The following is a 26,486-nucleotide window of genomic DNA, read 5'->3' on the forward strand; positions in this document are numbered from 1 at the left end:
GATAGGCCTTATCCTTCTATGAAGATTTGTGTATGTATTTTTCTCTTGATCATTGTAATTGTTAGGTTGGATGGGATGATATACATCTTGTRGATATTTTTAGAATAGTTAGAACATAATGGATTACAGAATATGAATAAATCTTTCGTTGTGTATTAAAGCAATAAGTGAATAAAAATAGTTGATTTTAATACAGTGCTCGAACAGAGAGATTTTAGTGAACTGTTTGCATTTCAGTGAACAAGGTATAARATAAATCAGTCAGAACCAATGTGTTTTATGAATGTTGTTTTTTCCAAAAATATAAGGAAAAGCCRTCTAGCAAAATTGAAGCCACTACTTCATCAAGAAAATCAGATAACCTGCGAGGCTGTGACTTACTTCAAGAAGTCTCTGTAACAATTCGAAGATTTAAAAAAACTTCAATTTCAAAGGAAAGGTTAGTAGGTGTTTTTTTTTTATTTCTGAAGAAATATTAGCTTTCGTTTTATTTCTTATAAAAAGCTTACTTCTCAAAACAGGTCAGGTCAAGATACTGTTTCAAGTTGTCATTTCATAAGCTTATTTTATGTAGAAAATACTGTAAATTGCAAGTTAGAGGGCACTTGTGAAAGTGATAGCATAACACCATGCATGAAATTATATGTTGAGTGATTTTTTTTGCCAGACTTCAAAAGGCAAATGTGAGTAAGTTTTCTTGGTAAAACAGATAAATTTTTTCAAGGAAGCATCTTCCCTTTCTGTTTCCACATTTTCTTGTTTCTTGCAGCAGAAATTATATTATTTGTGACAAAGTCTAGAATCAAATTTAACAAACGAAGTGGTTAAAGTCTCTGGCTTGGTACTACAGACCTAGAGGCAAGTAATACAGTATTTGAAGTGTATTACCGGCTGCCACCGTGCGATGGTGGCACTTGACTGTAATGGGCATAAAAAGGTCAAGGAGRTGCAAAGACGTGTGTGCAAACAGTTAATAACAGTGCTGTAGATGATGAAAGTTTGTTTAGGTTTAGAAGTTGCTAGACAACTTAATGGTGGGGGAATTCACAGAGGATTACTAGATATATTATAATGTAGGAGGTTCTGTGAGCAGAAAATAGGAAGATAGGGAATGTGTGCATGAAAAATATTATAGATGCTTGTGAACAGCTTTTACTCTCATCTRGGATTCTCTTTTTTGCTGCTCTCAAGATGGTATACAAAGCTGGAGGGACGCTTTAATGGGAGAATGGCCATATTGGATAATTCTGGTTTTTATTTTCTTCCTCTCCTCCCTAGAGTTCAACGGTGTGCCATGTTACAGTTTTCAGAGTTCCATGAGAAGCTGCTCACCACTCTTTGCAAGAAGACWGAGGATGGCCTCACTACAGAACATGCTCAGAGTCTTGTACTCGACACACTTTGTTGGYTGGCCGGAGTATATGCAAATGGCCCTGGGAGGTGAGGGAGGAATTGTGTTCATATTACCATGGCCATTTCCCAGTRTCGGTTTGATTAAGAAAAATAGTTTTGTACAATTCTCTGAAGTATGCAACTTGTTTTTACAGCTCAAGGGAAGGAAACGACAGTTTRCTTTCTAAAACACGTAAATGTGTCTCTGATATTATACGTGTTTGCTTCTTTGAAGCTGGGCGGAGCATAGCTCACAAATGTGCACGATTTCTTGCACTATGCATCAGGTCAGTGCTAATTATTTTGTGTATATTTATTTCTGTATGTTTCTGGTATGTATGTATTTGGGGGATTTGCATGCTTTCTGAAGGGAACATATGTGTTTGTTACTGCTGGGCATTGAATTCATAAAGCAGCAAGATATGGCAGATGTTCTGTTCAGGAAAAATGTGTTTAGGGTATGACCACAAAGAACATCAGTCTTTCAAGATCATTTTCGGGAGGAGATTTCATCCTTCATTCTTACTTCATTAAATGTTAAAGTGTCTGTGTTTTTTTGTAGCAATGGCAGGTGTGACCCGAGTCAGCAAGGGTTTGGATCAGTTCTCCTAAAAGCTCTACTTGACAATATGCCGCTTTTGCCTGCTGCTGCCACAGGTGGTACGTATCCAGTATTTGTTGCCATAAATTTACATGGTATATTTGTTGTTTGTTGRGTTGTGTATGACTCTCTTGTGAAATTAGAATGAGGTAATTGTTTGGTTAGTACAAAATGCTTTTTGGAGTGGTCTGGTCATGAAGCAGACATTTACAGTTGGTAGAATTTTAAGCAAATAAGCTTGCTTAAACCAGAGTGTGAAGTCTGACAGTTTTGGAAGCACTTAAGTAAGTTTTGCAAGAATTCTGAAAGGTGCTCAGCAACAACAGATTCTATTGAAATAAGTGACAGTCAGGGTTCTCTGTTATTTTTGAAAATTAGGAGATAGCCCTGCCAGGAAACTGGGCCATCCAAATTATATCCAACTAGCAATCTTCCAATTTTTCTGTACTAAAAGGAAATTTTAATTAAATTGAATTCCTTCCTTATCTATATTGCAGTGTAATGGTCTCTTAGCACCTTGTTGAAGCGTCTGTAGTGCCAGATGGAATGGGAAGATGACTTTACCCTCATATTCTGGGTGACAAGGCCTGCTTTTCACACCGACATTGTTGAATTGTTTCTAGTTTGGCATTACCAAGGGATCTTGCAGGAAAAGTAGTTTTCTTTCCAAAAGGCTTGTTGTGTTACAAACCAGGTCAAAACAGTTAACATGCTGCTATAGAGGGTATGGAATGCATGGTGAGGGAAAGGAAAAGGAGGAAGCTGAGATTTGTGTTTCTATACACTACTACCATGCAGTGCTCCCAGAACTGATTTGTATAGAAGCAGTGCCTCCAGCAAATACAGATWAAGAAGGCAGCAACCAGAACCAGAGGATGAAAGGAGAAAAAGAGTTGAATCTGGAGTATGGCTTGGCTCTGATGGGATTGGAAACCCTAGCCAAGCACCTTAATATATCAAGACCATTTTGATTGTTGTGGGCAGAAGCAATGAAAGAAGTGTGCAGAGCTCTCTTTKGGGAAGCCTTTTTTCCCTCAGTTATATATTAGTTGGAAAGAGAATTGTAWGTACTTGTGGAAACTTATGATTACAAAATTACGCTAATTTCTCTCAAGAAAGGGGAAGGAGTCGAATACTTCCTAGTCTGTATTCAGTAACCATGAGGTAATTACTTATCACTTCCATCAATTATCCTTCAAAGTTTGCTTTTTCAGTGAAAAATTTATATCATGTGTCACCTGAAATAATTTTTTTAATGCAGGATCTGTGTACTGGTATTTTGTGTTGCTGAACTATGTAAAGGATGAAGATTTAGCAGGATGCAGTACAGCTTGTGCATCATTGCTGACTGCGGTGTCACGGCAGCTGCAGGATCGCCTAACACCAATGGAAGCATTACTTCAAACAAGGTACTAAGAAATGTGGTTGTTGTAAACTTAATAAAAACAAACCTAAGCATGTCTAATGCGATCCTTTGATGTTCTCACTTTGCTGTATTTGTTTGGGCAAGGATTAATTTGCTGAAGTTCTGGAAAACAGTTTTAACTTGTGAGAAGTTAAAGTTGAATTTAATKGCTATCTCACATTTTAAATCAGCAAATGGGTATGTAGTGTTTGAAGTCTGTGCAATCCTTAAGTTAGTATTTCTGATTTTTGGTGTAAGGACTAACAAAGCATGTCCTGTTTTGACTCTTGGAGGGAGTTMAGTATACTGAATAGTTTCAGCTTGGCATAGTGCTTCACGAAACTATAGTCTTTCAGTAGGCTCACCATACATTTAACTTATTTCTTCTAAAGGCCAGATTCTAAGTTTAGAGACCTGGAATAATTTACAGGGAATGCAGGTTCTTCTTTTAAATTACATATCAATGTAATTTAGGACTGTGATGTTGCATCTTTTGCATATTGAACTGATTGGCCATTGAACTTTGGAATTACATGAAATAAAAAGGAAAATCTGATGATTCAGTTTTGTAGCAGTTTTCAAAGCTGCATTATGGTGATGGGAAGATGCTGCTGTTTGATAGCTGTTTCAGTTGTGGTTTGGCTGCAAGAGTTTTCCTCAAAGTCCAGCAAGATTGAGGTAGAAAAGGTTTGGTATAGGTTAGTTCAGAATTTTCAGATAAAATTGAAAATGCAATGGAAAATGTAGTAAGGAAAGATGTGGCGGTGGGAGGATWTGTGTTTATTTTTGGTTTTGTTGTTTTTAAAGAACTGTAATTCCAAAGTACTTCATAAAAATTTAGTCTCAGATGTTACACTTGGATCCTTATCCTGTTGTCTACTGCATTCCTCTACTTAGTTGTTAATTTATTTCACCATATGTGGTCCCTGCAGKTGATTAGAAGACTTATCCCAGCAATAGAAATGGTATCTGGAAAATTGAGAATTTTGAAAAATAAGGTGAACTGAACCAAATGGAGGAGAAAAATAAGAGAATTACACTTGACGTGAGAATAGCACCTTTCTGTGGGAATCAAATTTTCCTTCATACAAATTGCTTCCAAGTACTTTCTCTAAGCAGCATGTCTAAAGTAGAAGGTTTTCCTTCTTTTCAATTGCCCACCTTTGAATTTGGTATGTGTGCCATTTCAGATCACCATCTTGTRAGCACAGCTGTCTGTATGGCAAGGGAAGATTTCTGAAATGAGCCCATTCTTGGCCCCTTCAAGCCTTCGATTTTCTGAATGTTTCTGGATTGTGTTTTACTGATTTTCTTCTTGGAACTTAACTTGCTTTCTCTTTTAACTCTGTAACCCCACAGGTAGTTTAAGAGTAGCAGCAAATCCCTTARTTGATTACAATAGTTCTCTAGCAAGGACTCACTATTTCTTAATTTAGTGTACTAATTTAAGCAAATTTGTGGGCCTTTCCTTCAYATGCAGATCAAGAGAATACAGTCATTTTTGGGTTTTGGTTTTGGCCTTGGCCTTTTTTTTAAAGAGAAATTAATAGGCAGCCATTCCTTTACCATTTTTCCCTTTCTTCTCCCCAAATTGTATTTTATCTTTTTTGTGTGCATTTTTGTGGCAGAGTTTATATTATTGTGTTTTTCCTCTTTTTCATTGGTCCCAGGTGCAGTAGCCTAACGTCTGGTAATCAGCTAAAAGCAGATGTCTAATTAAAGGATTTGCACATTCATGGGAGAGTAATACTCATTTTACTATCATGTGCTGCAATAAATCAAGTAAAACATTCAAGGATAAGGCCAGTTGGCTGTGTTTTATGATTTGTAGTTCAGAAAAGAGCAAAAAAGGGATTTCAGATAGGATTTTAAAAAAATTCTAAAATTTAAAAAAATTTTGTCTTACAAAGAAGCAGATTGGTTTTATCTCTAACTGATCTGAGAAAATTTCTCCAGCCTGTTCTTGAAAGTACTAGATTCATGTAATCAGGAAATTAAATTATTCTAAATATTGAAAGGTGTTACATTGTTTAATTATTGTTATCATTAGCCTTGAACTGTCTACTGCTCATATCTAATTTGAAAAGTCTCCTGCTGCAATAAAAGCCCTTTAGTGCTTGTGTCCTGCTCACGTTGGCACTGGGGAGCAGATTCTTTCATTCTAAACAAATTCTGGATATCTGGAGTGTATGTGTGTCATCATTTAATACTCCAGTTCTGTACCCGTTCTTAAAGCATTTCCTTGAGTTGTGGTCTTTGGTCATTATCTTCCTTGTATTGTGATACACATTGTGATAGACATTGTTCTAGTTGAGGGCTCTGTTGAATGAAACAGAAGAGGTTTTTTGTATAGTTTTTATTCATTACTGCACAAATTAATAAGGTGATTGATGAGTTTTTACATGACATTCTTGATTCAGTCTTTGTTTTTTGTTGAGATACCTTCTATATCCTTTTGTGAAAAGGATTGATAATGAAACTTAAAACTGTGAAACTGATTGTTCCTGCTGAAGAATGGGTAAAAGGCACTATGCTTGTTGAATAAATATGGTTTGGACAGAATAAATTAAACTTTCTGCAATATGTTCAAATTCTGATGCTACTCTGCAATGCCCTTRTAGAATTTTTGCATTTTATCACCTGCTTACTTAATAATTCAAACTCTTCATTTAAAACATGTAAGTAATCAGTGTTAGTGTTGAGCTGACCTGATKAATTGAATTTTTAAATCTGATGTGAAGGTACCCCATTGAATTTTGCCTGAGGTTTTTTTTTTGTGTGTTTTACTAGCCACTGTACAGTGGTGTGTTGTCTTGGCTGGTGTATGAAAGAAGGTCAGGCAGCAAACACTTCAGTCTTKTCAGATATGCAGGATGCACTGGTCCGTCTAATATGTACCCTTAAAGAGCAACCYAGAGTCTATCCTGTATTGTTCTTAGGGTAAAGTTTTTTTAAAATTTGCTACCTTATAAGTAACTTGGTGGGGAAATGTAAAGTTATATGGGTTGTTCTGTAATTCTCAGATGCTCTGTAGTAATTACTGCTCTTTTGTAAGGTCATTCATCATTTTCTCATAATTACAGTCATAATATTGTGTGGCCAAAAGCACTGAGCCGAGCTAAAATGGAAACATTTCAACGTTCAGAAAACTCTAGAATCTGTTTTTACCTCATTGCTGGTGTTGTATTCATGTAGACATTTGCACTTCTATGATTACTTGATCAAACAAGACATTTAAACATTCYAGCCTTATCAGCTTTACCTGTTGTRGGGTTTTACCTCATCTGGTAAAGAAAAGAGAAACTGCTCGAAGGCAGAGGGCAAATGGGGTGGAAAAAGCTTACTGTCCCTGCTGGTGTGTTTTGTGGAAACATTTCAGATTTCTTCTGTCTCTTGCCAAAGTRCAGAGTGTTATGTTTCTCACTTTTGTACCTAAATGGATGCATTCTTTCTTTCTACTCTGGTTTAGTAATTTGGCCTGATTTCCATTTTTTTCCTCTTTTCAGTTGCTGATAATAGGTATTGGTAAAAACAAACAACAAAATGAAACTTAAAAAAAAAAAAMMCACCCCCAAACAAAAACAAAACCACAAACAAAAAGCCCCACTGATTTTGACASTACYTTAGACTTTTTTTTGGCTTACAAAACCCTAATWGATTTGGGATCACTTTGTTACCTGAGTGATGGTGCTGTTTTTTCCCCTCCAGCACTGCCTGAGTAAATATTACGAGYTTTCTTCTGTTAAGGTATTTATCGCAAGTGTTGATTGGTATGCCTAGCAGCATTTCCTTTTTTAATTCTTACTTCAACTGGAAGAACAAGCTGAGGTGGAATTTCTTCTGCTGTTTTGGARCAGTACTGTGTTTTTACTGATTTCAGACAAATTTGGTCTGGTTTACCATGTGCAGGTGTGTGTGTTGTTGTGGCTCATTGTTTGAGGCTTGTAGTTCTGGTTTCCATGTCTGGTGTGATTGTGTGTCATGTTTCCAGGACAGTATTGCATCTTCAAAAACTATTTAGTAACAAAGAGTTACTTATTTAGAATCATAAGCTGTTTGAAAATGCCATMTAATAAATTACTTTAATGAAGTATAAATAAGTGATAATTTCTAAGATGTGTCAAATGAGTGAACAGAATAGTTTGGAACATAATAAATCCTGATGGTGAGATAACTGCCYTTTTCTGTAAATGATTTTACGTGAGTTCTTACTGTATGAATGGTTCTGTTTGTCTTATTTGCAGATATGGATTATACAGTTCACCTTTTGATCCAGTTCTGTTTGATTTGGAAATATGTGGCTCTTCWTGTAAAAATGTGTACAACAGCAGCATTGGAGTACAGTCAGATGAAATTGATTTGTCTGATGTTCTATCAGGTATGTATGTTCAGCAGTAATTGATTGTGGTAAAACTGGTAAATCTTTATTATACTGTTTTCTTTTTGTGAAGATGTGATTTTATACTTTCCAGCAAAGCTGAAGTCCAGGGTATTCCCTTGCTTCATGGTATCTTTTACATTTCCTATGGCCTTAGGGCAAGGAAAAAGCCTCTTTCTGGAATCTGTTWTTTTCTTACCCTGTAGAATATCTCAGGGCAGAGATTAGGCAGAAAAGCTACTCTCATTCATTCCCTGGGTCAGTCATTCAGGAATCATCTGTCACCTCTTTCAAGTAGTGTCCTTGAGATGTGTTACTATTCATTTAGCCTTGCAACAGTCATGTAAGCAGAAARATGTAAATAGATTTTTCTGAAGTTGGGAAGCTGCCATATGGCATTCCTCTACTTAAATATTAAGGTTTAATGAGGCTTTTTTTTCTGTTTCAGAGGAGTTAAAATACCTTAAAAACATATTTAAGCCTATAAGTTAAAGCATATTTAAGGATAAGTTAAAATACCTTAAAAGCATATTCATTTGTGTCTATTTTCTCAGGTTAATTSATAAGTGAATCTTTAGGCCCTGCAATGTCCTAAAGAACTAGGTAATTTTTACTGTCAGGAAATTCTTTCCATAGCAAGCTTATTCATTAGTCATAGTGACTCCTTTCCTTCTCTTGTATGCTATTGTCTTTCTCCTTCCTATCCCTTCCTCTATACCACTCTGTATATTTGATACRATATGGATTTGTACTGGGTTTTATACTAAATTGGTGTATGATCTTAGTTGGTCTGACAGTTTCTTCTTGTTCCTTTCTAGTAACATCAATACGTTTTTGCCAGCTAATTTGCTTTCAGTGTAAAAAGAATAGAGCATCCATATATAATTTATTTCTGAAGTTAAGAAGGTTATACTATGCTTCTGTCACATTTGATAGTTTGACTTATTAAAATACTCTGCTCAGATTTCACAGAATTATCTTCTTAAAAATGTACTTCCACTTATATTGAGGATGTGATAGTGTTGTTTGTTCTACAACATGAACTARTAAAATATGTGCATTATATTTAGTTCTCCCTTTTGACACTTTATGACTTAAAATGTCACTATCAAGGAAGCATTGGCTGACTGTGCAGATACATCTTTCTCTTTCAGGAAATGGGAAAATAAGTAGCTGTGCAGCTGCTGAAGGTAGTTTTACTTCCCTTACTGGACTTCTGGAAGTTGAACCTCTGCACTTTACGTGTGTTTCAACAAGTGATGGAACTAGAATAGAAAGGGACGATGCAAGTACGTTTACTGGTATATACAATTTTTCATTTTTTCTACTTAGCRTGGTTCCACAATACATTTTTAATTGAACATAGTGACACTGTTTGACAAATTGCGTGTAGTTTTGTAAGTGTTGAAATGTTTTGTCTGTGGTTTTGTTTTTTAAAAATTATTACTATATGCAATATTAAAACTTGGAGCTTAACAAACAAATTTGATTTAAAAATTATTAATTTGAATGAGTTTGTTTCTATTGGAGAGTATAAAAGTACAAACTTGTATCTTTTGATGCACCRCAGCCTTTTGGAAGAATTCCAGAGCAATAGGAATTTTCTGTAATCCAGGGCTATGCATATATGACCAGTGTGCATAGTCTATCAACCACTTATTTTGTAACTCAAGATGATGTTAACTTATAGCAAGAACTGGATAAAAAGAGATATTTCTCTTTTTATGTCACTGAAAAAATAGTAAGGAATTAAAGGGATTATATAAAAGGTTATAGAGGTTTTATAATTTCTACATACATGTTTTGTTTTGTTTGTTTGTTTCATGCCAGTGAGTACCTTTGGGGTTACCCCAGCAGTTGGTGGCCTCTCTTCTGGAACAGTTGGGGAAGCCTCGACAGCACTGAGTTCAGCAGCCCAGGTAGCTTTGCAGTCTCTCTCTCATGCAATGGCCTCAGCCGAGCAACAGCTCCAGGTGCTGCAAGAGAAACAGCAGCAACTTTTGAAGCTTCAGCAACAGGTTGGAGGCTATTTGGCTCTTTTTAGTGCTGTATCTAAACTTCGAAAGCTGAGAAAGTAGTTGCAGAGCTAGTTGTCATTTTTTTTTTTCTCCATAGTGTTTTTGAGGAAGGATGTGCTCAGCATTCTGGTTTTCTTTTCTTAAGCAAAGGGGGCTGAGAGTGTCTCTCATGCTGCTTTGGTCTTTCAGTCTTGGTTTTTGTGTATTTTAAGGGTGGGTTGAGAGTTTGTAATAAAAACTAAGTCTTCACARGTATGTGTATCAGTTTGAAATTGAAAAAGCCCACTAAAATGAAAAGCACAGTTGTTGGCACAGAGAAGTACCAGTCATAAAGGCATTGTTAGTATGAGGTTTGGATGTGTRGACTCCACTTTGCTTTTCAGTGGTAGGGTTTTTATTATTTTTTTTTAATTATTCCATCTAATTACTCATGTTTGTCGGCAAATGAGTCAAATTAAATAGATAGTTTAATAGTTCAACTTTTCAGTTTATAGCTGGACATCTAACTTGGTTATGTTGAGGGTAGCTTAGGTTTATTAAATCCAGCTGTATAATCCAAGTTGGTCTTGTGGCTCRGTAGTACTCCTGTGTTTACAAGCACAAGTATTTTCTGCTACATACACTGCTTTTATCTTCTCCACAGAAAGCTAAGCTGGAAGCAAAACTGCATCAGACAACAGCAGCAGCAGCGGCAGCAGCATCAGCAGTTGGTCCTGTTCACAACTCTGTGCCTTCTAATACAGTAGCAGCTCCAGGGTTCTTCATTCATCCTTCAGATGTCATTCCWCCCACACCAAAAACAACTCCTCTCTTCATGACTCCACCTTTGACTCCACCTAATGAAGCTGTTTCTGCTGTTATTAATGCAGAGCTTGCTCAGCTTTTTCCTGGTTCAGTCATTGACCCYCCAACAGTTAACCTTGCAGCACATAACAAAAATACAAGCAAGTCTAGAACGGTAATTATTTTCCTTTATTTTTCTTAGAGAAACAAAGTGCTGTAAGCATTACCAGGGTCTAAATTTGCATTTGAGTGCTAGTAACTATATGTTTATTTGGGTGAGATGTGAAAACTATATCACTAAATTTAGACCAAATGAAAAGAACTTAAAAAAGCAAGATAGTATTATTATGGTACATCAAAGATTTCTCTTAATTGGGGCTAGCATAACTATGTGAGGAGTTGTTAACTCCTTTGAACTTAAAAGTTAATGTTTCATGCTCAAATCTAAGTGTAGTGACGTGTTGTCAAAATGGTACCTTTTTAACAGCTCACAATAAATGTGTAGATTTTAATCACTTAATTTTTACTCATGTTTTTCCATTCCTTAGAATCCACTTGGATCTGGCCTTGCTCTTGCAATATCTCATGCCTCACATTTTCTTCAACCTCCACCTCATCAGTCAATTATTATAGAGCGAATGCACTCAGGTAAAACTAAATTCTTAATTTTGGCATGTTCTAATAAAAAGTGGGATATTTTCCAGGGCTTTAACTTAGTTGCTTAGCTACAGTCTCTCTTAGGTTTCCTGAGTAAAGATACTTCTCTGATTCTGTCTTATCTGAAAGTTTAAGACCCAGCRTTTGGTGATAGTTGAAAAATCCTGGGGTCTTGGGGGATATGTTGGATCTCTGAACATAGCACTTGTTCAGAAACAAYGTATAAAAAGCATAAGAGCTTCATTTAAGTTGATGCCAAAAATGTCTTCTCAAAGCATTCAAGGTGTAGAGAGAATTTCTGGGGTTGTGCAGCTATTTTTAGCCTCTAAGTATACAAATATACCTTTTAAACAATGCATAAACCTTTATCTACATTATTGTTTAAGGAGTTAAGATGTCTTTGCTGGTTAGCACACACTGATCTGTTAGGCAATCCTGTGTTTTTCTCCCCTAGGAGCAAGAAGATTTGTGACCCTGGATTTTGGAAGACCTATATTACTGACAGATGTATTGATTCCCACTTGTGGAGATTTGGCTTCTTTGTCCATTGACATCTGGACTTTAGGAGAAGAAGTGGATGGAAGGCGACTGGTAGTGGCTACTGATATTAGCACACATTCACTTATTTTACATGACTTATTGCCACCCCCAGTTTGCAGGTTTATGAAGGTAAAAGGATCTTTGAAGTTCTTGATGTTTGTTAGTGCATGAATGTTCACTTAATCTCTCCTCAGACAAAGGACTTGTTGGCTATGAATTTTTCATGTACTTTGACTTGGTGTTTATTTTGCCTATTTTGATACAATTTTGTTATAATATAGTTCGATTTTCTTTCAGATCACTGTTATTGGTCGATATGGTAGCACAAATGCCAGAGCAAAAATCCCATTAGGATTTTATTATGGCCATACCTATATCTTACCCTTTGAAAATGAGCTGAAACTAATGCACGATCCCCTCAGAGGAGAAGGTGAAGCAGCAAATCAGCCAGAAATTGATCAACATTTAGCAATGATGGTTGCAYTGCAAGAAGACATACAGTGCAGGTTAGCAGAAAAAAAAATTATTTGATAGTTATTTTAATATAAAACACTGGGATATCATAATATTACAGAGTTGGTTTTTTTCTTCCCATTATATTCTTCAGTTAAAAAATACTCTGCTATTGTTGTAGAGTCATTGCGGATATCTTTATAGCAGTAACAAAGACTAYGCTGTATTATTTTTCAATATCTATTTTAACAGTGCGTTCACAATGGACCAGAAGTTGTCTTCTGGTGGTGTGACTGTCAAATGTATTGCTGTTTGCTAATGCATATTGAATTGTGTTTTTGAATATTTCCCTTTAGGTACAATTTGGCCTGTCATCGGTTAGAAATCCTTCTGCAGAGTATTGACCTGCCCCCACTCAATAGTGCTAACAATGCCCAGTACTTTTTGCGAAAGCCAGACAAGGCAGTAGAAGAAGACAGCAGAGTATTTTCTGCTTACCAGGACTGCATTCAGCTACAGCTTCAACTCAACTTGGCTCACCATGCTGTTCAGAGACTCAAAGTAGCTTTAGGTGCAAGCAGGAAAACGCTGAAAGAGCAATCTGATCCGAAAGAGTTGATTCAGATGTCATCCACAGAGCAGTTACGCACCATTATTAGATACTTACTGGATACTTTGCTTAGCTTGCTGCATTCTTCCAATGGTTAGTATTTTTGGATGTTTTGATTTTTTTTTTGTCATGCTAGTAGAAACTATTTCTGAGTATTTCTATTTCTTGACCTGTACTTTCCTACTATAATGCCTGTAAACTATGTTTAGATATAGAACCATAGAAATGTAGAATGGTGTTTGAGTTAGAACAGATCTTAAMCATCACCTAGTTCCAACCATGAGTGAGGGACACCTTCCACCCATCCAGGCTGCTCCAAGCCGCATCTGCTGTGATTTTAGTAGCTGATGACATGCATTGTAAAGTTTTACCATTGGCACTAAGCTTACCTAACTGCTTCCTGAAAAGGGTACGAGAAGGTTTCAAGGTCCTTCTCACTTTTCTGTAGTCCTGGCTGCATGTTCCTTTGTTCTGRTAGTCATCTGGTCCTTCTGTGGGCYGAATCACTTTGCTGAAGTAGCAAAGAACTGCCTAGGCAGAAGACTCATGTTTTCGTAGGGAGAATCACCTTGTGGAAGGATCTGTGAGCATTGAAGCCAGTGCAATGCTGGGGATGGATTAGGCAGTTAGAAGTGGGCAGAGGAAGAAGAAATTTCCTCTAAAGTCGTGGTRGAGAACTCATAAAACCAGTATTTCTATTCAGTTCATGTTTTATTAATATCGAGTAAAGATTTTTATTTCCGAAGCTTGCCATTGAAAGAAGTCTTGGAGAATTGAAATTGAAAAATCTGAGTAGGAGTGGTGGGTTTTTGGTTGGTTGGGGTTTTTTTGTTTTGTGGTTGGTTTTTTTTGTTGTTGTTTTTTGTTGGGGTTTTGTTGTGGGGGTTTTTTTTTTTGTTTTTTTGCTTGTTTTGGTTCTGGCTTTGGTTTTAGTTTGAGTTTTTTGTTTGGCTTTTTTTGTTTGTTTTATTGGTTTGTTTTGGGTATGTTTTTTGTTTTGTTTTGTTTTTTAAACCAGGCAGAACACTGTTCTATTGATAGGTTGTCTGCCTTGTGATTCTCTGTGCCAGTTTGTTCTAAAGCATGATGATGGTTTAGTTTTTGCTTTGTGTAGACTCTGGGGGGTTATTTGCACTGATACCAGAATGATTTGGTTTTGATTAAATGGCCTGGTCTTTGAGTTACCTGCAAATTACCRTGTCCCCGTATGTTCCTGCCTCCTTTATTTTTGTGCCAGTTAGTGTAATTGTAGTAGTTTTAAAAACTTACTGCAAAYCTTTTCCATATGTTCTCAAGTCATTGCCTCTTTAAACAGACTCTTTTAAACTCTTTTTTTAAAACTCTTTTCTTAAAAGGACACTCAGTTCCTGTGGTTCTGCAGAGTACTTTCCATGCTCAAGCTTGTGAAGAGTTATTTAAACACCTATGTATCAGTGGGACCCCCAAGATCCGATTGCATACTGGCCTTCTGCTTGTTCAGCTCTGTGGAGGTGAAAGGTGGTGGGGTCAATTTCTCTCAAACGTACTGCAGGAATTATACAATTCAGAACAACTTCTCATATTTCCACAAGACAGGTAAGGTATAAATCTGTATTGATATATTATCTGTGGATCAGTGAAATAATTCCATTGTCCATAATTGGTCATTGGAATTGACAAAATGGGACTGAAGGATACTTTCCCATGGTTTTCATTGATTTAAGAAATAGACCTAAAAAAGTACTTTAGATGATTAATGTCTGCAGTTATTTTATGCACCTATTTGGTTCTTACACCACAAAAAATTTGCTATTTTTTTCTTGCTTGGAGATCTTCACATACCTAGCAGGATTGCTCCCCAGTGTCAAAAATGGCCTTCTCCTTTATCAGGTTTAAATGTACCCTCATCACAGAGCTGCTCTTCTCCAGCATTTGAAAGTGAGATTGAGACTGGAAGGTACACTCCTAGCATTTAATACAAAAGATCGCACTGAGCAAGAATGTGTAGAGTTGAGCACTGTATGTTTAATGTATTGATTTTTTCATATTATTGATTGAGGTCTTTAATATTTRAAATTTAGAATTTAATTTTAAACAAGCATATTTTCTGTTCAGTGATTTTCTACCTTTTTTGAACAGCAGTATTTAATTAATTCAAGGATATAAGAATACATGGATTTAATTCTCTTTCCCTGCTGTTCGATAGTATGGAATAGGAAATAAAATGGTTGATCTTGTTTGAATGTGGAAGACTCTGCTGACCTTTTAGGGTGAAAGTCAAGGTTTTCATCCTAAAATGCTGCATTAACCTCAACAATGGAATGTGAGATCAGTCTGCTTGATGGGCTTTCTGTATCTCAGATGAAAGCCTAGGACAGTATTGTTATATAAGGAGTGTTTCAGGATATTACTGAATCTGAAAAGGAGATAAAATCTTAAATATGTAAATTTTATTTTTAGGGTCTTCATGTTGCTTTCTTGCATTGGCCAAAGATCGCTTAGCAACAGTGGTGTTTTAGAAAGTTTACTTAATCTCCTGGATAACCTGCTGTCACCACTGCAACCTCATTTACCTGTGCACAGAAGAACCGAAGGTAGCCCTCTAATTTGGGAAATTATTTTCATATTCATTATAAACTAGAAAATTAAGAGACTAACTCACAATTCATGGTGTGTTAAAAGAAGAAATTGCTTGTTTACGATATTTCCAAAATACAGTTGTTTTTTAAAATATGATCAATTTTCTTGTTCTTTAGGTGCTAAAAGAGATTCCTCCCCCATCCCATTAAAACCTGAGCTAAATCTATTTGATTGCTTTTAATTCAGCTAAGAAGCTTTGGCAGAATGGGGGAACATTCAATGTGTAGACAGTTCTAGTGAATGACTTTGGAATTTAATGTTTTGGAAGGAATTCACCTTTCTGCTCATGAGATCCTTTCTAAGTTACAGGCTTTTGAGGTGAGACACAGATATGAAGACAAGTTTATTAGGTGTATCTGCAAGGTTTCTGCAAACTACATGGAGCTTGTTTTTTTTTGTTCTTGTGGGGTGTTTTGTAATTACAAAGAATTTACATYTTTTGACCCTAAAAATTGACTGACATTATAATCTGCAAATTTGAATTTCTTTGAGTTTTCTTAACTACCCTAAGGTTGAGGCAAATTTTCAAATTTTTCCTTTTGAAAACATCACGCTGTAGGGTACTTCATTGTTGTGTACAGATAGCAAAGCATCATAGAAGATATACATTGTTTAAAATTCTTAGCCTTGTGGAGTCTGTAAGTGCCAGCTGAGACTCTGTTCTTAGTTTTCCCTCTTCTCCTGATGTTAACAGACCTACAGCTGGTGTCAGAAGCTGTCCTATTGCTTCTCACTGATCTACCATGTACTTTCTCTATTGGAGCCATATCCTGCTGTAGTCTGACTAGTTGGAGGCAAACCCAAGCTTACATCTCCTCTACCTCTGTTTGCACTCTCCCCACAGCTTCCAATTCCTTTCATAGTTCTTGCCTTACTAGTTGTCCTCATGGAGGACTTTAGGAAGCAGAAGTAACTGATACTTCAGAGCTTTATTTGCTGGTCTTCCAGCTTCCTTCCTCCTGGACAGTACAGGTGAGTACTAGGGCAATGTTATGTGTGGTGGAAGCATCAGGTATGGCAGGCTAAATACCTATTTGACAAGTATCACACTTAACTAAGGATCAAAGGGGTGAAAATTTACTGGGGAAAATGTCGAAAAGCAAAGGAAAATCAGCAAGAGATGAATGTTACGAGTGGAGAGAAGTCGTAAACCTTGAAGCCAAAAGAGGAAGAAAGGATAAGCAAAAGACACTTGGAGGGAGGGAGAGAGAGAAGTTGAGAATTCTTTTTTTTTAAGAGTTGAAAAGAAATGTTCTTGTTTTAACAGAAGTATGGAAAGGGATGTRCTTCACTCTGCAGCAGGATCCTTTCTTTTTATTCTGCCATCTGAAAAGTCATATAGTCGTCACGAGTGCTTCTCATTTCTGTTCTTGCAATTTAATCTGTAGTTCCTGTCTAGGTCCTGCTGTGGACCTGTTTGGGTCCTTCCTCTGCCTGCTTGGGATTTTCTATCAGAGTGTGGTCAAGAATCTGGACCGAGTCAGGCTGCATCCTGTTGCTTGGATGCCTAYAGCTACATGTGATTTTGGACTGATCTTTTCTGGGATTAGTTTTCTTGTTTGATCTGCATTTAATGATAGTTTGAGTTAATTACTGCTTTTTTGAGGTTAGTGCAGGGAAAGCATGGTGTGGTTCAATGTGGCTCAATACAGTGCACAGATATGAAGATGGCCATGTAGCCTCTAGTGCTGATGTCTTCATTGTATTGACACTGTGTAGAAGTATGCCATTTGCATAATGACTGTAATTAAGTGGTCATTATTTGTAGGTTTCTGGTCTTTGTTGAGCAGTCATGAGTYCACTTTGAAACTGTTCATTTAAAAGTGTCCATGTGTACAAAACTTTTTCTTGCATGATGTGCAAAATACWTTTTTTTCTTTTCTGCCTATAGAAAAATATGACATTTAAAGTGTGAGGCTGGCATAGGCAATAGCCAGTCATTAGTGCCACCAGTGTTTTTCATCTAGTCTGAAGTCACTCTTGGCTTTCCTGCAACTTATTCAAATGGCTACATGAAAATATTCTAATAAGGGAGTAAAAATTGAGGTATTTGTATGCACAGTTCTGTTTTACTGATCAGTGGACGAATTGCACGGTGTACAGTTTGAGACATCTGCGTCATGTGCTTTAATGCAAACAGTTGTCATGATGCATTTGGTATTTAGGAAATTTAGCTGTACAGTTTTTGAATTTTTTTTTAAGTACCTCTTAATTTTTAGCTTGAGCAGTTGAGGTGAAGCTTTTGACTTCTGACTTCATCAGACTAAGAGAACTGTGACATTTTCTTTTGCACCTGAGTTCTGTACTTATTTCTTCCCTCTGTACTTATTTCTAAATGCTCAGACTCTTACCCCTGTTTCTGAAAAACAAAAAGAGGGGAGTGGAGTCTTTGTGGCCTAGTGAAATATGTATGATGTTTTTTATGTCTTCAGAACTTTATTAAGGCACTCAAATCTGTTTATTTTGAAGGAGTTTTAGATATTCCCATGATCAGTTGGGTTGTAATGCTGGTGTCCAGACTACTGGATTATGTAGCTACTGTTGAAGATGAAGCAGCCACAGCCAAGAAACCTCTGAATGGAAAAGAGAGAGAACGATTTTTGACAGGTATATCACATTCATTATCAAAATTTTATTCTATGGTTATTGCTCTGGGAGTTGTTCAAATACCTAAAATGTATTTTCTGTTCACTTGAAAAAACATATTTAAAAAATGGATGTTATGTTATTTTTATTTGCAATCTTGTCTGCTTATTTACATCTTATGATTGCTTTCATTTTTTCAAATGAAAAATGCAGGATTGATTTTAGTTTGTAAAATGTCTGTATATTACCCTATGACTGTGGGACTTAACAATTGAGAGTGCACCAGTTGAGACACGTTGTATTGTGAGAAAGGGCCAACAGTGTGACTTCATAACTGCTTTGGTATTTGTTTCCAGTATTTTTAAATGTGGTTTTGGTCACGTTTTCATTTATTTCATAATAGTAGTAGTAGTAGTAGTAATATGTACTCTATGTTGTTATTAGTAGTAGTAGTATTAATATTTTGCCTAGTTATGGCTTTCTTTTAATATTTGTTCTAAAAATGAAAATAAAGCTTTTGYGTTCTGAAGCTGTTAATCTCTTTTCAGTTAGGACAGTCTTGCCTTCCTGCTTATATATTCTAAGAATAATGAAAAAAGATGGTACCACTGCATTTTAAAATGTCACAGAAATATTACTATGAGTGGTGATAGTTGAATAACGCTAAGAGTTAGATTTTGCTTGTTTCTTTAATACTTAGTGTATGGAGATCCTAACCATTGAAACATAGAGGGTTTTCTCTGGAGTTAAACGAGTTTTAATAAGATGGCCTCTTTTTTTTTTTCATTAGGAAACCAGTGGAGTTTTATAAATAATAGCCTTCACACTCAGAGTCTGAGCAGATCTACTAAAGGCAACAGTAGCCTCGATAGRCTGTATTCCCGAAAGATCAGAAAACAGCTTGTGCATCATAAACAGGTGACTTCCAGCGTCGTAGTGGYTATTTTCACAGAAGTATGTCTCATTTGTAGGATATCTCATTTCTTAAAACAACAGCTTTGGCCTTGAGACTCATTCAGCCTTGCTTTTGCATAGGTCTGGTTCTGTAGCTAAAGGCTGCCTAACTTCTTTGACATTCATCTAAAACCATGAAGCAAGGGATCTGCCGGAAAAACAAGTGTTGGAATGTACTGTTGTACCCTACTGGACAAGAAATATAATGTACTTCCTAGATAAATCTTGGCCTTGTGAAGTACATMKGAGTGCAAGCTCCTGTGATTTARTAGTATTTTAAAAGCTCAAGTTACRATTTGAATTGAAGATTGCTGTCATGTGAACATACTGATCCTTTTAACATCTTATTGCTTAAATTTTCATTTATTCCTATTAACATTTTCTTTTAGCAACTTAACTTATTAAAAGCAAAACAGAAGGCTTTGGTGGAACAGATGGAAAAAGAGAAAATACAAAGCAACAAAGGATCATCATACAAACTTTTAGTAGAACAGGCAAAACTAAAGCAGGCTACTTCAAAGGTATGATGCTCTGAAACTGTAATTGACTTCTTGTCCTTTGTGTGAAAAGACCTGTTCCTGCAAAGTCATTTTTGTCCTACTTTGACCTTTTATGAAAAATTGTTTCATCATGGCTGCTATCAAGTGTATTCTAGTACTGAAAAAGCAGCCATCTCTGTGAAAAATAGTTTATCCTTCTATAGGGTTTTTTTAGGTAATCATGGCCAAAATTACTAATAAACTTCKAGCTTTGGGAATGCCAGTCATATCATTAAACTTTGGATAACATGCAACAATAAAAAGATAAAGTAGTACTTTATATGGCTAGCTTTTATGCATGATGCTCTTACAGATGCTTTTCTGTTGAGTAATGAGAAAACAACCATGCCAGTTTCTGTCTCCCCAAACAAATAAATATGACTGTTGAGTTATTTTTGAGTTTCTCATAAGCTCACTAGCTTCCTGAAAGTACCTGCCACTTCAGTGGCATCTTGCAATAAGCCCCAGATACTGAGAGTGGATGTAGTAGTTAAAGAATTCTTTTGGTTATGATAGGAGGTGCTGACATTTAAGRTAAGAGGAGATGACAACATGGACTTTGCAGGGAACATAAAAAATGTGTAGATCTTTCTAGCTACCAAACTTAGGTATCTCTTGAAATGTTTACTCCCTAGTTCAAGAAATACTCATGTCTGTTACAGCTACTGAAAATAGGTCTGTGGAAGGAGATTATATAATGTTGGACCTTACAGACAATCTAAATGGAAATCTTAAAACTTGCAGTAATTATGGAAAAAAATAACCACTAGCATAAAAATAAAGCCCTAAGTTTTCACTAAMTCTGCTTGTCATGAGCTGTTCTTTCCTGCACTATYTTCTGCTTTATTCCAGCAGGTTWTACCAAGGGGGCTGCTCCAYRGGTGGCTGCCTTGAAACGTCTTTAAATGAATTACTTGCTGAACTATGCTGAACCAGCAATTTTAARTTTCACTTCATAGTAGCCATGTTGCATTAAAAAAAAAACACGTTTAACTAAAGAGCTTTCCTCTTGTAGTTTCCTAACTTCTARTTTGGTGTTACTGTACACTTGATAGTTGCATTTTATGCAGGTTTTGCTATTTCACCTACTAATTACTTTCAGTTAATGACAAGCTGTGAGTGTCTTAAAACATGTACTGCATTTGGGAGACAGTGAAACTTTTGTCTTAGTAAATTGCTCTTTCTTTGGTCTACTTCAGTAGCTCTTACTTAAGTGAGAGTGYAAGAGGCATTTGTCTTACCTAGTGAGTGCTAGTGTAGATGACCTGAGCTGCTAAATGARTGCTTTCAGTGAATCAGAGGATTAATAAAAGCACCTTCTTTTCTCTATTGCATATAGGCCCTCTGTTAAAAAGGTTGTAGTTTAGAGCCATGATCAGCTATCAAATTAACTCAGTTTAAGGATGGCTAGTGTATCCTTTGTATCATGGAAGTATTAAGAAATTTAGAGATTATTGATGATTTATCTAATGTGAAGAACTGAGAAGTCAGTGTTCTTGTAGGAATAAATTTCCATATTTGCTATTGTTGTATGCAGTTTGCTTTATGGTAACTGCAGCTTTATGTACAGGTGGGGAAATATGAAAGAAACTTTGAAAATATGTATTTTCAATATGTTTTAGGGCAGGCATAAGGCTTAATTGGCACTTCTGTGGAACTGAATTTGGTYAAGTGTTTGTCACGTGAGATAACATGCTGCCAAAACAAACTTCTGCCAATAAAGCCTTAATCCATTATTGCTGCTACACTGATTCATTGGAAAAAGATTTACAGCTTAGTTTTAAACGGTAACTGTTGTTTCAAATTTAATTTCTGCAGCACTTCAAGGACTTAATACGCTTGCGTCGAACTGCAGAATGGCCTCGTTCTTCTTTAGATACAGAAGTATCAACAGCAAAGGAAACTCCAGAAATTGAACCACTTCCCTTTACACTGGCACATGAACGTTGTATTTCTGTAGTGCAAAAGTTGGCACTCTTTCTCTTGTCCATGGACTTCACTTGTCATGCAGATTTACTTCTTTTTGTTTGTAAGGTAAACAGAATATGGAACATCACTATGTAGCTGCAGTAGTGACCGCATTCAATTAGCTTTCTTTTGCTGCTTTTTCACTCATTTGATAGTAAAAATTAGCTGCAGTGCTAAAATGTCTAATTGTTTCTGGTGAGGTAGTTTCTCTGATCTGTCACTTTTTGTGGAGCTTACAATATGATGGCTTCAAAGTTTTATGGAAAAATGAACTTTTAAAAAAATGTTCATATAATTATACTCAAAAAATTCTAAAGTGTGAGCTGGTAAAAATACCTGATTTACGTGTAAACAAAATCTAATAATCATAGATAATAAAGCTGTTATTTACTTTCATAAGGCTAAATATAAATAGGCATGTATTTTTTTTTTAATAGGTCCTTGCTAGAATTGCAAATGCTACAAGACCCACAATTCATTTATGTGAGATTGTAAATGAGACTCAGTTAGAACGATTATTGCTGCTTCTTGTTGGAACTGACTTTAACAGAGGAGACATCTCTTGGGGCGGAGCATGGGCTCAGTATTCTCTGACTTGTATGCTACAGGATATTCTAGCAGGTGTGTTTTAAGTTCATATTCTTCAGAAGGTATCTTATGCTTGAGTCTTTCTTCCTTTTATATTTGGGGGGGGGGTTTTATCACTATGTTAGGCTCTGCTGGCAGAATCCAAATTGTAAAAAAAACCCCAAACAAACCRTCACATTTAGGTTAGTGTGTAATGTGTAAAAATGCAATTTAAAATTGCAATTACAATTTACAATTGTGCATTGAAAAGTTCATATTTATATGACACTGATTATTTGAAAATATTTAAAACTCCTCCCCTTGAAGAAATAGCTCCCACAGAATTTAGAGTTAGATTAAAAAATGACAGTTGGCCTAGACATTGGGATATTAATTTGTAACAGGAATAAAGCTTSAAATGAATTTGTCTGCTTAATTTAATACATAGGAGAGTTGTTGGCACCTATAGCAGCTGAAGCTATGGAAGAAAGTGCTTTGGGAGAAGATGCTGGAGCTTCAGCTGGAGATTCTGATGACTCTCTCCAGCAGTCCACAGTTCAGTTAGTGGAAACCATAGATGAGCCTTTGACGCATGACATCACAGGTAAATTATTCCATAATTTTTCTGTACATATGTGTATATTGAAAAGAGTAAAAAAACTTTTACTCACTTATCAAGATGTCGRTAAAAGACTTGTTGGTCATAGGATAAAYAGTTTCTGATAATGTAGGCAGATTATGAGCAATTCTTCAAGTTAGTTTTACATCAGACAAGTAAAAAATGGTTATTTTTCYTATTATTTTTAAAAAGGCAACTTGATTGCATATTTTTTTTTCCACAAAGTTGTAATATTAAAAACTTCAAATTTATCTGTAATAAATTTTAATGTAAAGTGTATTAAATGTGTATGGATGTAAATAAATTTTAAATGTAAAGTGTATTATGCATCCTTGTTTTATAATTTTTACTTGGTAGTGTTAATATTCTTTTAATGATTCAAAGGTGCTCCACCCTTGTCATCACTGGAAAAAGATAAGGACATTGATCTCGAATTGCTGCAAGACCTGATGGAAGTTGATATTGATCCTTTGGATATTGATTTGGAAAAAGATCCCCTTGCAGCCAAAGTCTTCAAGGTATGTCACACCTAAGTTTTCAGGATAACCTTGACATATGAGATGTTAAAATAATTTCTCTCTTATGTTTCTTCAGTGGTGTTTGATGTCTTAGACCTGCTTCTAGTTTTTTATAATGTTTAATGTGGAGTGATAGGGAAGAGTGTAAATCCATCTCAGTTGACCACAAAATATTTTGCTTTTACATGAAGACACCTGTGTAAACAAAGTGTTTGAGCTTGCCTACACTTGAGCACATGTTAAAGACAACAAAACCATAATATAAAGGAAGAAATAAGATCTAGTCTTATCCTTTTTATTAAGAATAAAGTACCATTTCTGTGACTGATCTTAAGATGAGTTTATATTGTTAGTATCATATTTAGTAAAGGAAGTAGCAACAGTAGCTAGTGTTCAGATGGACTTCAGACTATAAAGAGAAGCAACTCACTTGAAAATTTACTTCATTGGGGAAGAAGAAAATTACAAAGTACTTTTATACTTAAAATGAAGATGAATATTTACGTGTAACAGTATAAATATTGTCAGTGTGTATGAAAATTTAAGAAACACACTGTTCATAATGAAATATTGAGTCTCTATTCTCTGTTCATGAAAATGACATTTGAACTTTTTCTGTGCCTCTCACTATTGACCAAAATCTCTCATTTGAATTGACCTAAATTATCTGTCTCACCACTTGCTCAGAAAACACTATTTTTTTTCTCTATTCCCTCATATGTCCTTCCACCGGTTACCTATCATGTAAAGGTTTTTCCTTTAAATCTCAGTCCATTATGAAAAATTACACTTATTGCTGAATTTCTGTCTTTGTGACATTTCCCTGCTTCTTTATTCTGCTATCATGTCATGTAGTGGTTCTCTTTACTCCACTTCATCCAATATACCTTTATCATCTTATTACCTGCTTTGATGTCCTCTAAAAACAGCCATAAAACCACTTCTTCATTCTTAATCCTTCTTAATATTTGCTTCCATATCTGTAAAATGACAGTTGGTGTTGGAGTCACTGTTAAACAGACCAGCCTATGAAAATTGCCTTCAAACAGTGTTAACATTACTTTTCCTCCTTGTGATCCATATGCTTTCTTAAATTAGGATACAAGTAGAGATTATTAATTTMTTTTTCAGAAGCCAGTACAAATAGTCCCTGAGCCTCACTGAGGCATCAAGGTACTTTAATAGTACAGTTACTAGTAGAGTATTCTGTCACGATAAATAACTCCTCAAAATATCTCTGAAATACTCTACTTCCAAATTTACAATATGGTACAAATGTGTGAATAAAAACTGATGATAGCATTTTCAAATTGACTTCTGGAATCTTCGAGGCAGCTGACTACATTGCTGGATTTTGACAATCGCTAAGGATTCAGTAGCTTATACTGCTATAAGAATTGAAACAAAATTTTCTAAAGCTATTGGATCCAGTCTTCTTGTTTTAATTTTATGTAACTTTACCGTTTCTTGTTAGTAATTAAAAACTCTTRGCAATCCAAAGACATGCTATTTATTGGTTTACCTTTGGTTTTTGGGTTTCTTTTAAGCCTATAAGCAGCACCTGGTACGATTACTGGGGTGCTGAGTATGGCACCTACAATTACAATCCTTACATTGGAGGCGTTGGAATTCCAGTGGCCAAGCCACCAGTAACTACAGAGAAAAATGGATCACAAACTGTCAGCATATCAGTCTCTCAAGGTAAGCAATGAACTAAAGTTCTGTTCATGGTGTCTTTTCTGTAATTCTATATTTGACACTGTAGCTTATCAAATTATTTTAGCAATATATGTGTGTTTTAAGGGGAAAGAGTGAAATTTTCTATATGCCACATTTTTTTTCCCAAGGTAACTGAGAGAATGTAATGTGAATCTTATATTTAAAGCAGCCCAACACAGCAGAAAATCTTATTTTCTAACATTTTGGAATGCACTTACAGGCAGTTTTAAATCTTTCCCATTTCCTCAGGAAATTTTGGAAGCTCTTTTCTAGCTGGCTCTACCCCAAAGGAGTGAAGTAGCACACTTGTTTCATTTGTAGTACTACAGAACTGGGTGATAGATTTTTCTTCTGCCTCACTGCGAATAAACAACTTTTTGGTTCTTGTTTGAGAGCTAGTACCTTAGGAAGAAATTACTTGGACATATGCATATAGGCTCATGTGATAGTAAAGTGACTGTGAAAAGACATGTGGGTGTGTTTCACAGAAATACGGCATTTTAATAATTATATATTTCAGGTCTCTGAATGTTCAGTTCAGAGTGTAAGTTTCTACAGTCTTGCTTCTATCATGCATAGAAATCAGTCTTCTTGTTAATAATTTTTTTCAGTTTACTGTGCACTGTCAGTGCACAGAAAGAGGAACAAATTAAAAGTAGAATTAGCTCAATTGTTCAGAGCATGGTGCTGCTAACATCAAGGTTGTGGTCTTAACCCCATCCCCATATGGGCTATTCTCTTAGGAGCTGGACTGGATGATCCTTGTGGGTCYGTTCCAACTCAGACTATTTTGTGATTCTGTAATTATGTATGTCCTTGATATAACTGTTTTACCTTGTCTGTTGCCTTCTGTAGCTTTAGATGCACGTCTAGAAGTTGGACTTGAGCAGCAGGCTGAGCTGATGCTGAAAATGATGTCCACGCTGGAGGCTGATTCCATTCTACAGGCATTAACAAACACATCTTCTACATGTAACTACCTGTCAAATCATTCTCTTTAAATAATGATCATGATGTTTTGAAGTTTGTACTAAGGTTTTCCGCAGTAATGTAGTAGCTTTGAAAAAGTTACATTTTGYTTGAATTTTCTTACTAAGCTGAGCTTTAGAGATAGTTCTTTATTCAGATTTTTTAATAACCTATATKCCTGTATTTAAAACATTTTGTGAAACAGTCAACTATGCATTTCTTCTACAGTGGATTATGCTACAATGGGGAGAAAGTTTCCATTTTTTAGTCCAGGTGCAAGTGAATATTACGCTTCCTGTGTGAAGCTTCATATGGTATTTTGCATTTGAGAGTTACACCTACTCAGTGATGRAAGTGAAAATACTTGAATATAATTTTGAACTCAGCTGTTCTGTGAGATATATGTTATAAAGACACTCATAAGAGTGGTTTACTTTTGGACCTATTTTCATTGAGTTGTACTGTGCATCTTGTTAAAATGTGTTTCTTTGTAGCCCTCTGGGTACCTTAATATGCTTTCAGTCTTTGGTTAAATATCTAACGATAGAGTAGGTTTAGTGACATCCTCAGACTTTATTCTCTAGGAATTCA

The 26,486-nt window shown here is 35.8% G+C and overlaps 1 protein-coding gene across 4 annotated transcripts in view; it reads left to right on the forward strand.

Moving 5' to 3' along the window:
* The window catches only part of BIRC6 (baculoviral IAP repeat containing 6), a 168,957-nt gene that overhangs the window by 45,566 nt on the left and 96,905 nt on the right, over window positions 1-26,486 (forward strand). The window contains exons 17-40 of one of the 4 annotated variants that reach the window (XM_057383649.1): window positions 309-439; window positions 1,279-1,440; window positions 1,548-1,679; window positions 1,955-2,052; window positions 3,255-3,402; window positions 7,643-7,776; window positions 8,931-9,077; window positions 9,607-9,794; window positions 10,438-10,752; window positions 11,126-11,225; window positions 11,689-11,903; window positions 12,072-12,280; window positions 12,584-12,930; window positions 14,193-14,412; window positions 15,277-15,410; window positions 17,926-18,063; window positions 18,833-18,960; window positions 19,386-19,517; window positions 21,354-21,569; window positions 21,941-22,124; window positions 22,519-22,674; window positions 23,074-23,207; window positions 24,755-24,908; window positions 25,782-25,898. In XM_057383649.1, coding sequence (XP_057239632.1) covers window positions 309-439; window positions 1,279-1,440; window positions 1,548-1,679; window positions 1,955-2,052; window positions 3,255-3,402; window positions 7,643-7,776; window positions 8,931-9,077; window positions 9,607-9,794; window positions 10,438-10,752; window positions 11,126-11,225; window positions 11,689-11,903; window positions 12,072-12,280; window positions 12,584-12,930; window positions 14,193-14,412; window positions 15,277-15,410; window positions 17,926-18,063; window positions 18,833-18,960; window positions 19,386-19,517; window positions 21,354-21,569; window positions 21,941-22,124; window positions 22,519-22,674; window positions 23,074-23,207; window positions 24,755-24,908; window positions 25,782-25,898 — 4,039 coding nt within the window. The remainder of the gene's footprint in view (window positions 1-308; window positions 440-1,278; window positions 1,441-1,547; window positions 1,680-1,954; window positions 2,053-3,254; window positions 3,403-7,642; window positions 7,777-8,930; window positions 9,078-9,606; window positions 9,795-10,437; window positions 10,753-11,125; window positions 11,226-11,688; window positions 11,904-12,071; window positions 12,281-12,583; window positions 12,931-14,192; window positions 14,413-15,276; window positions 15,411-17,925; window positions 18,064-18,832; window positions 18,961-19,385; window positions 19,518-21,353; window positions 21,570-21,940; window positions 22,125-22,518; window positions 22,675-23,073; window positions 23,208-24,754; window positions 24,909-25,781; window positions 25,899-26,486) is intronic. The other 3 variants (XM_057383651.1, XM_057383650.1, XM_057383652.1) reach the window with 3 other exon arrangements.

This window comes from Malurus melanocephalus, unplaced genomic scaffold (genome assembly GCF_030028575.1).
Source record: "Malurus melanocephalus ecotype Western Australia unplaced genomic scaffold, MMel_1.1 scaffold_649, whole genome shotgun sequence".
In the NCBI taxonomy this organism is placed as follows: Eukaryota; Metazoa; Chordata; class Aves; order Passeriformes; family Maluridae; genus Malurus; species Malurus melanocephalus.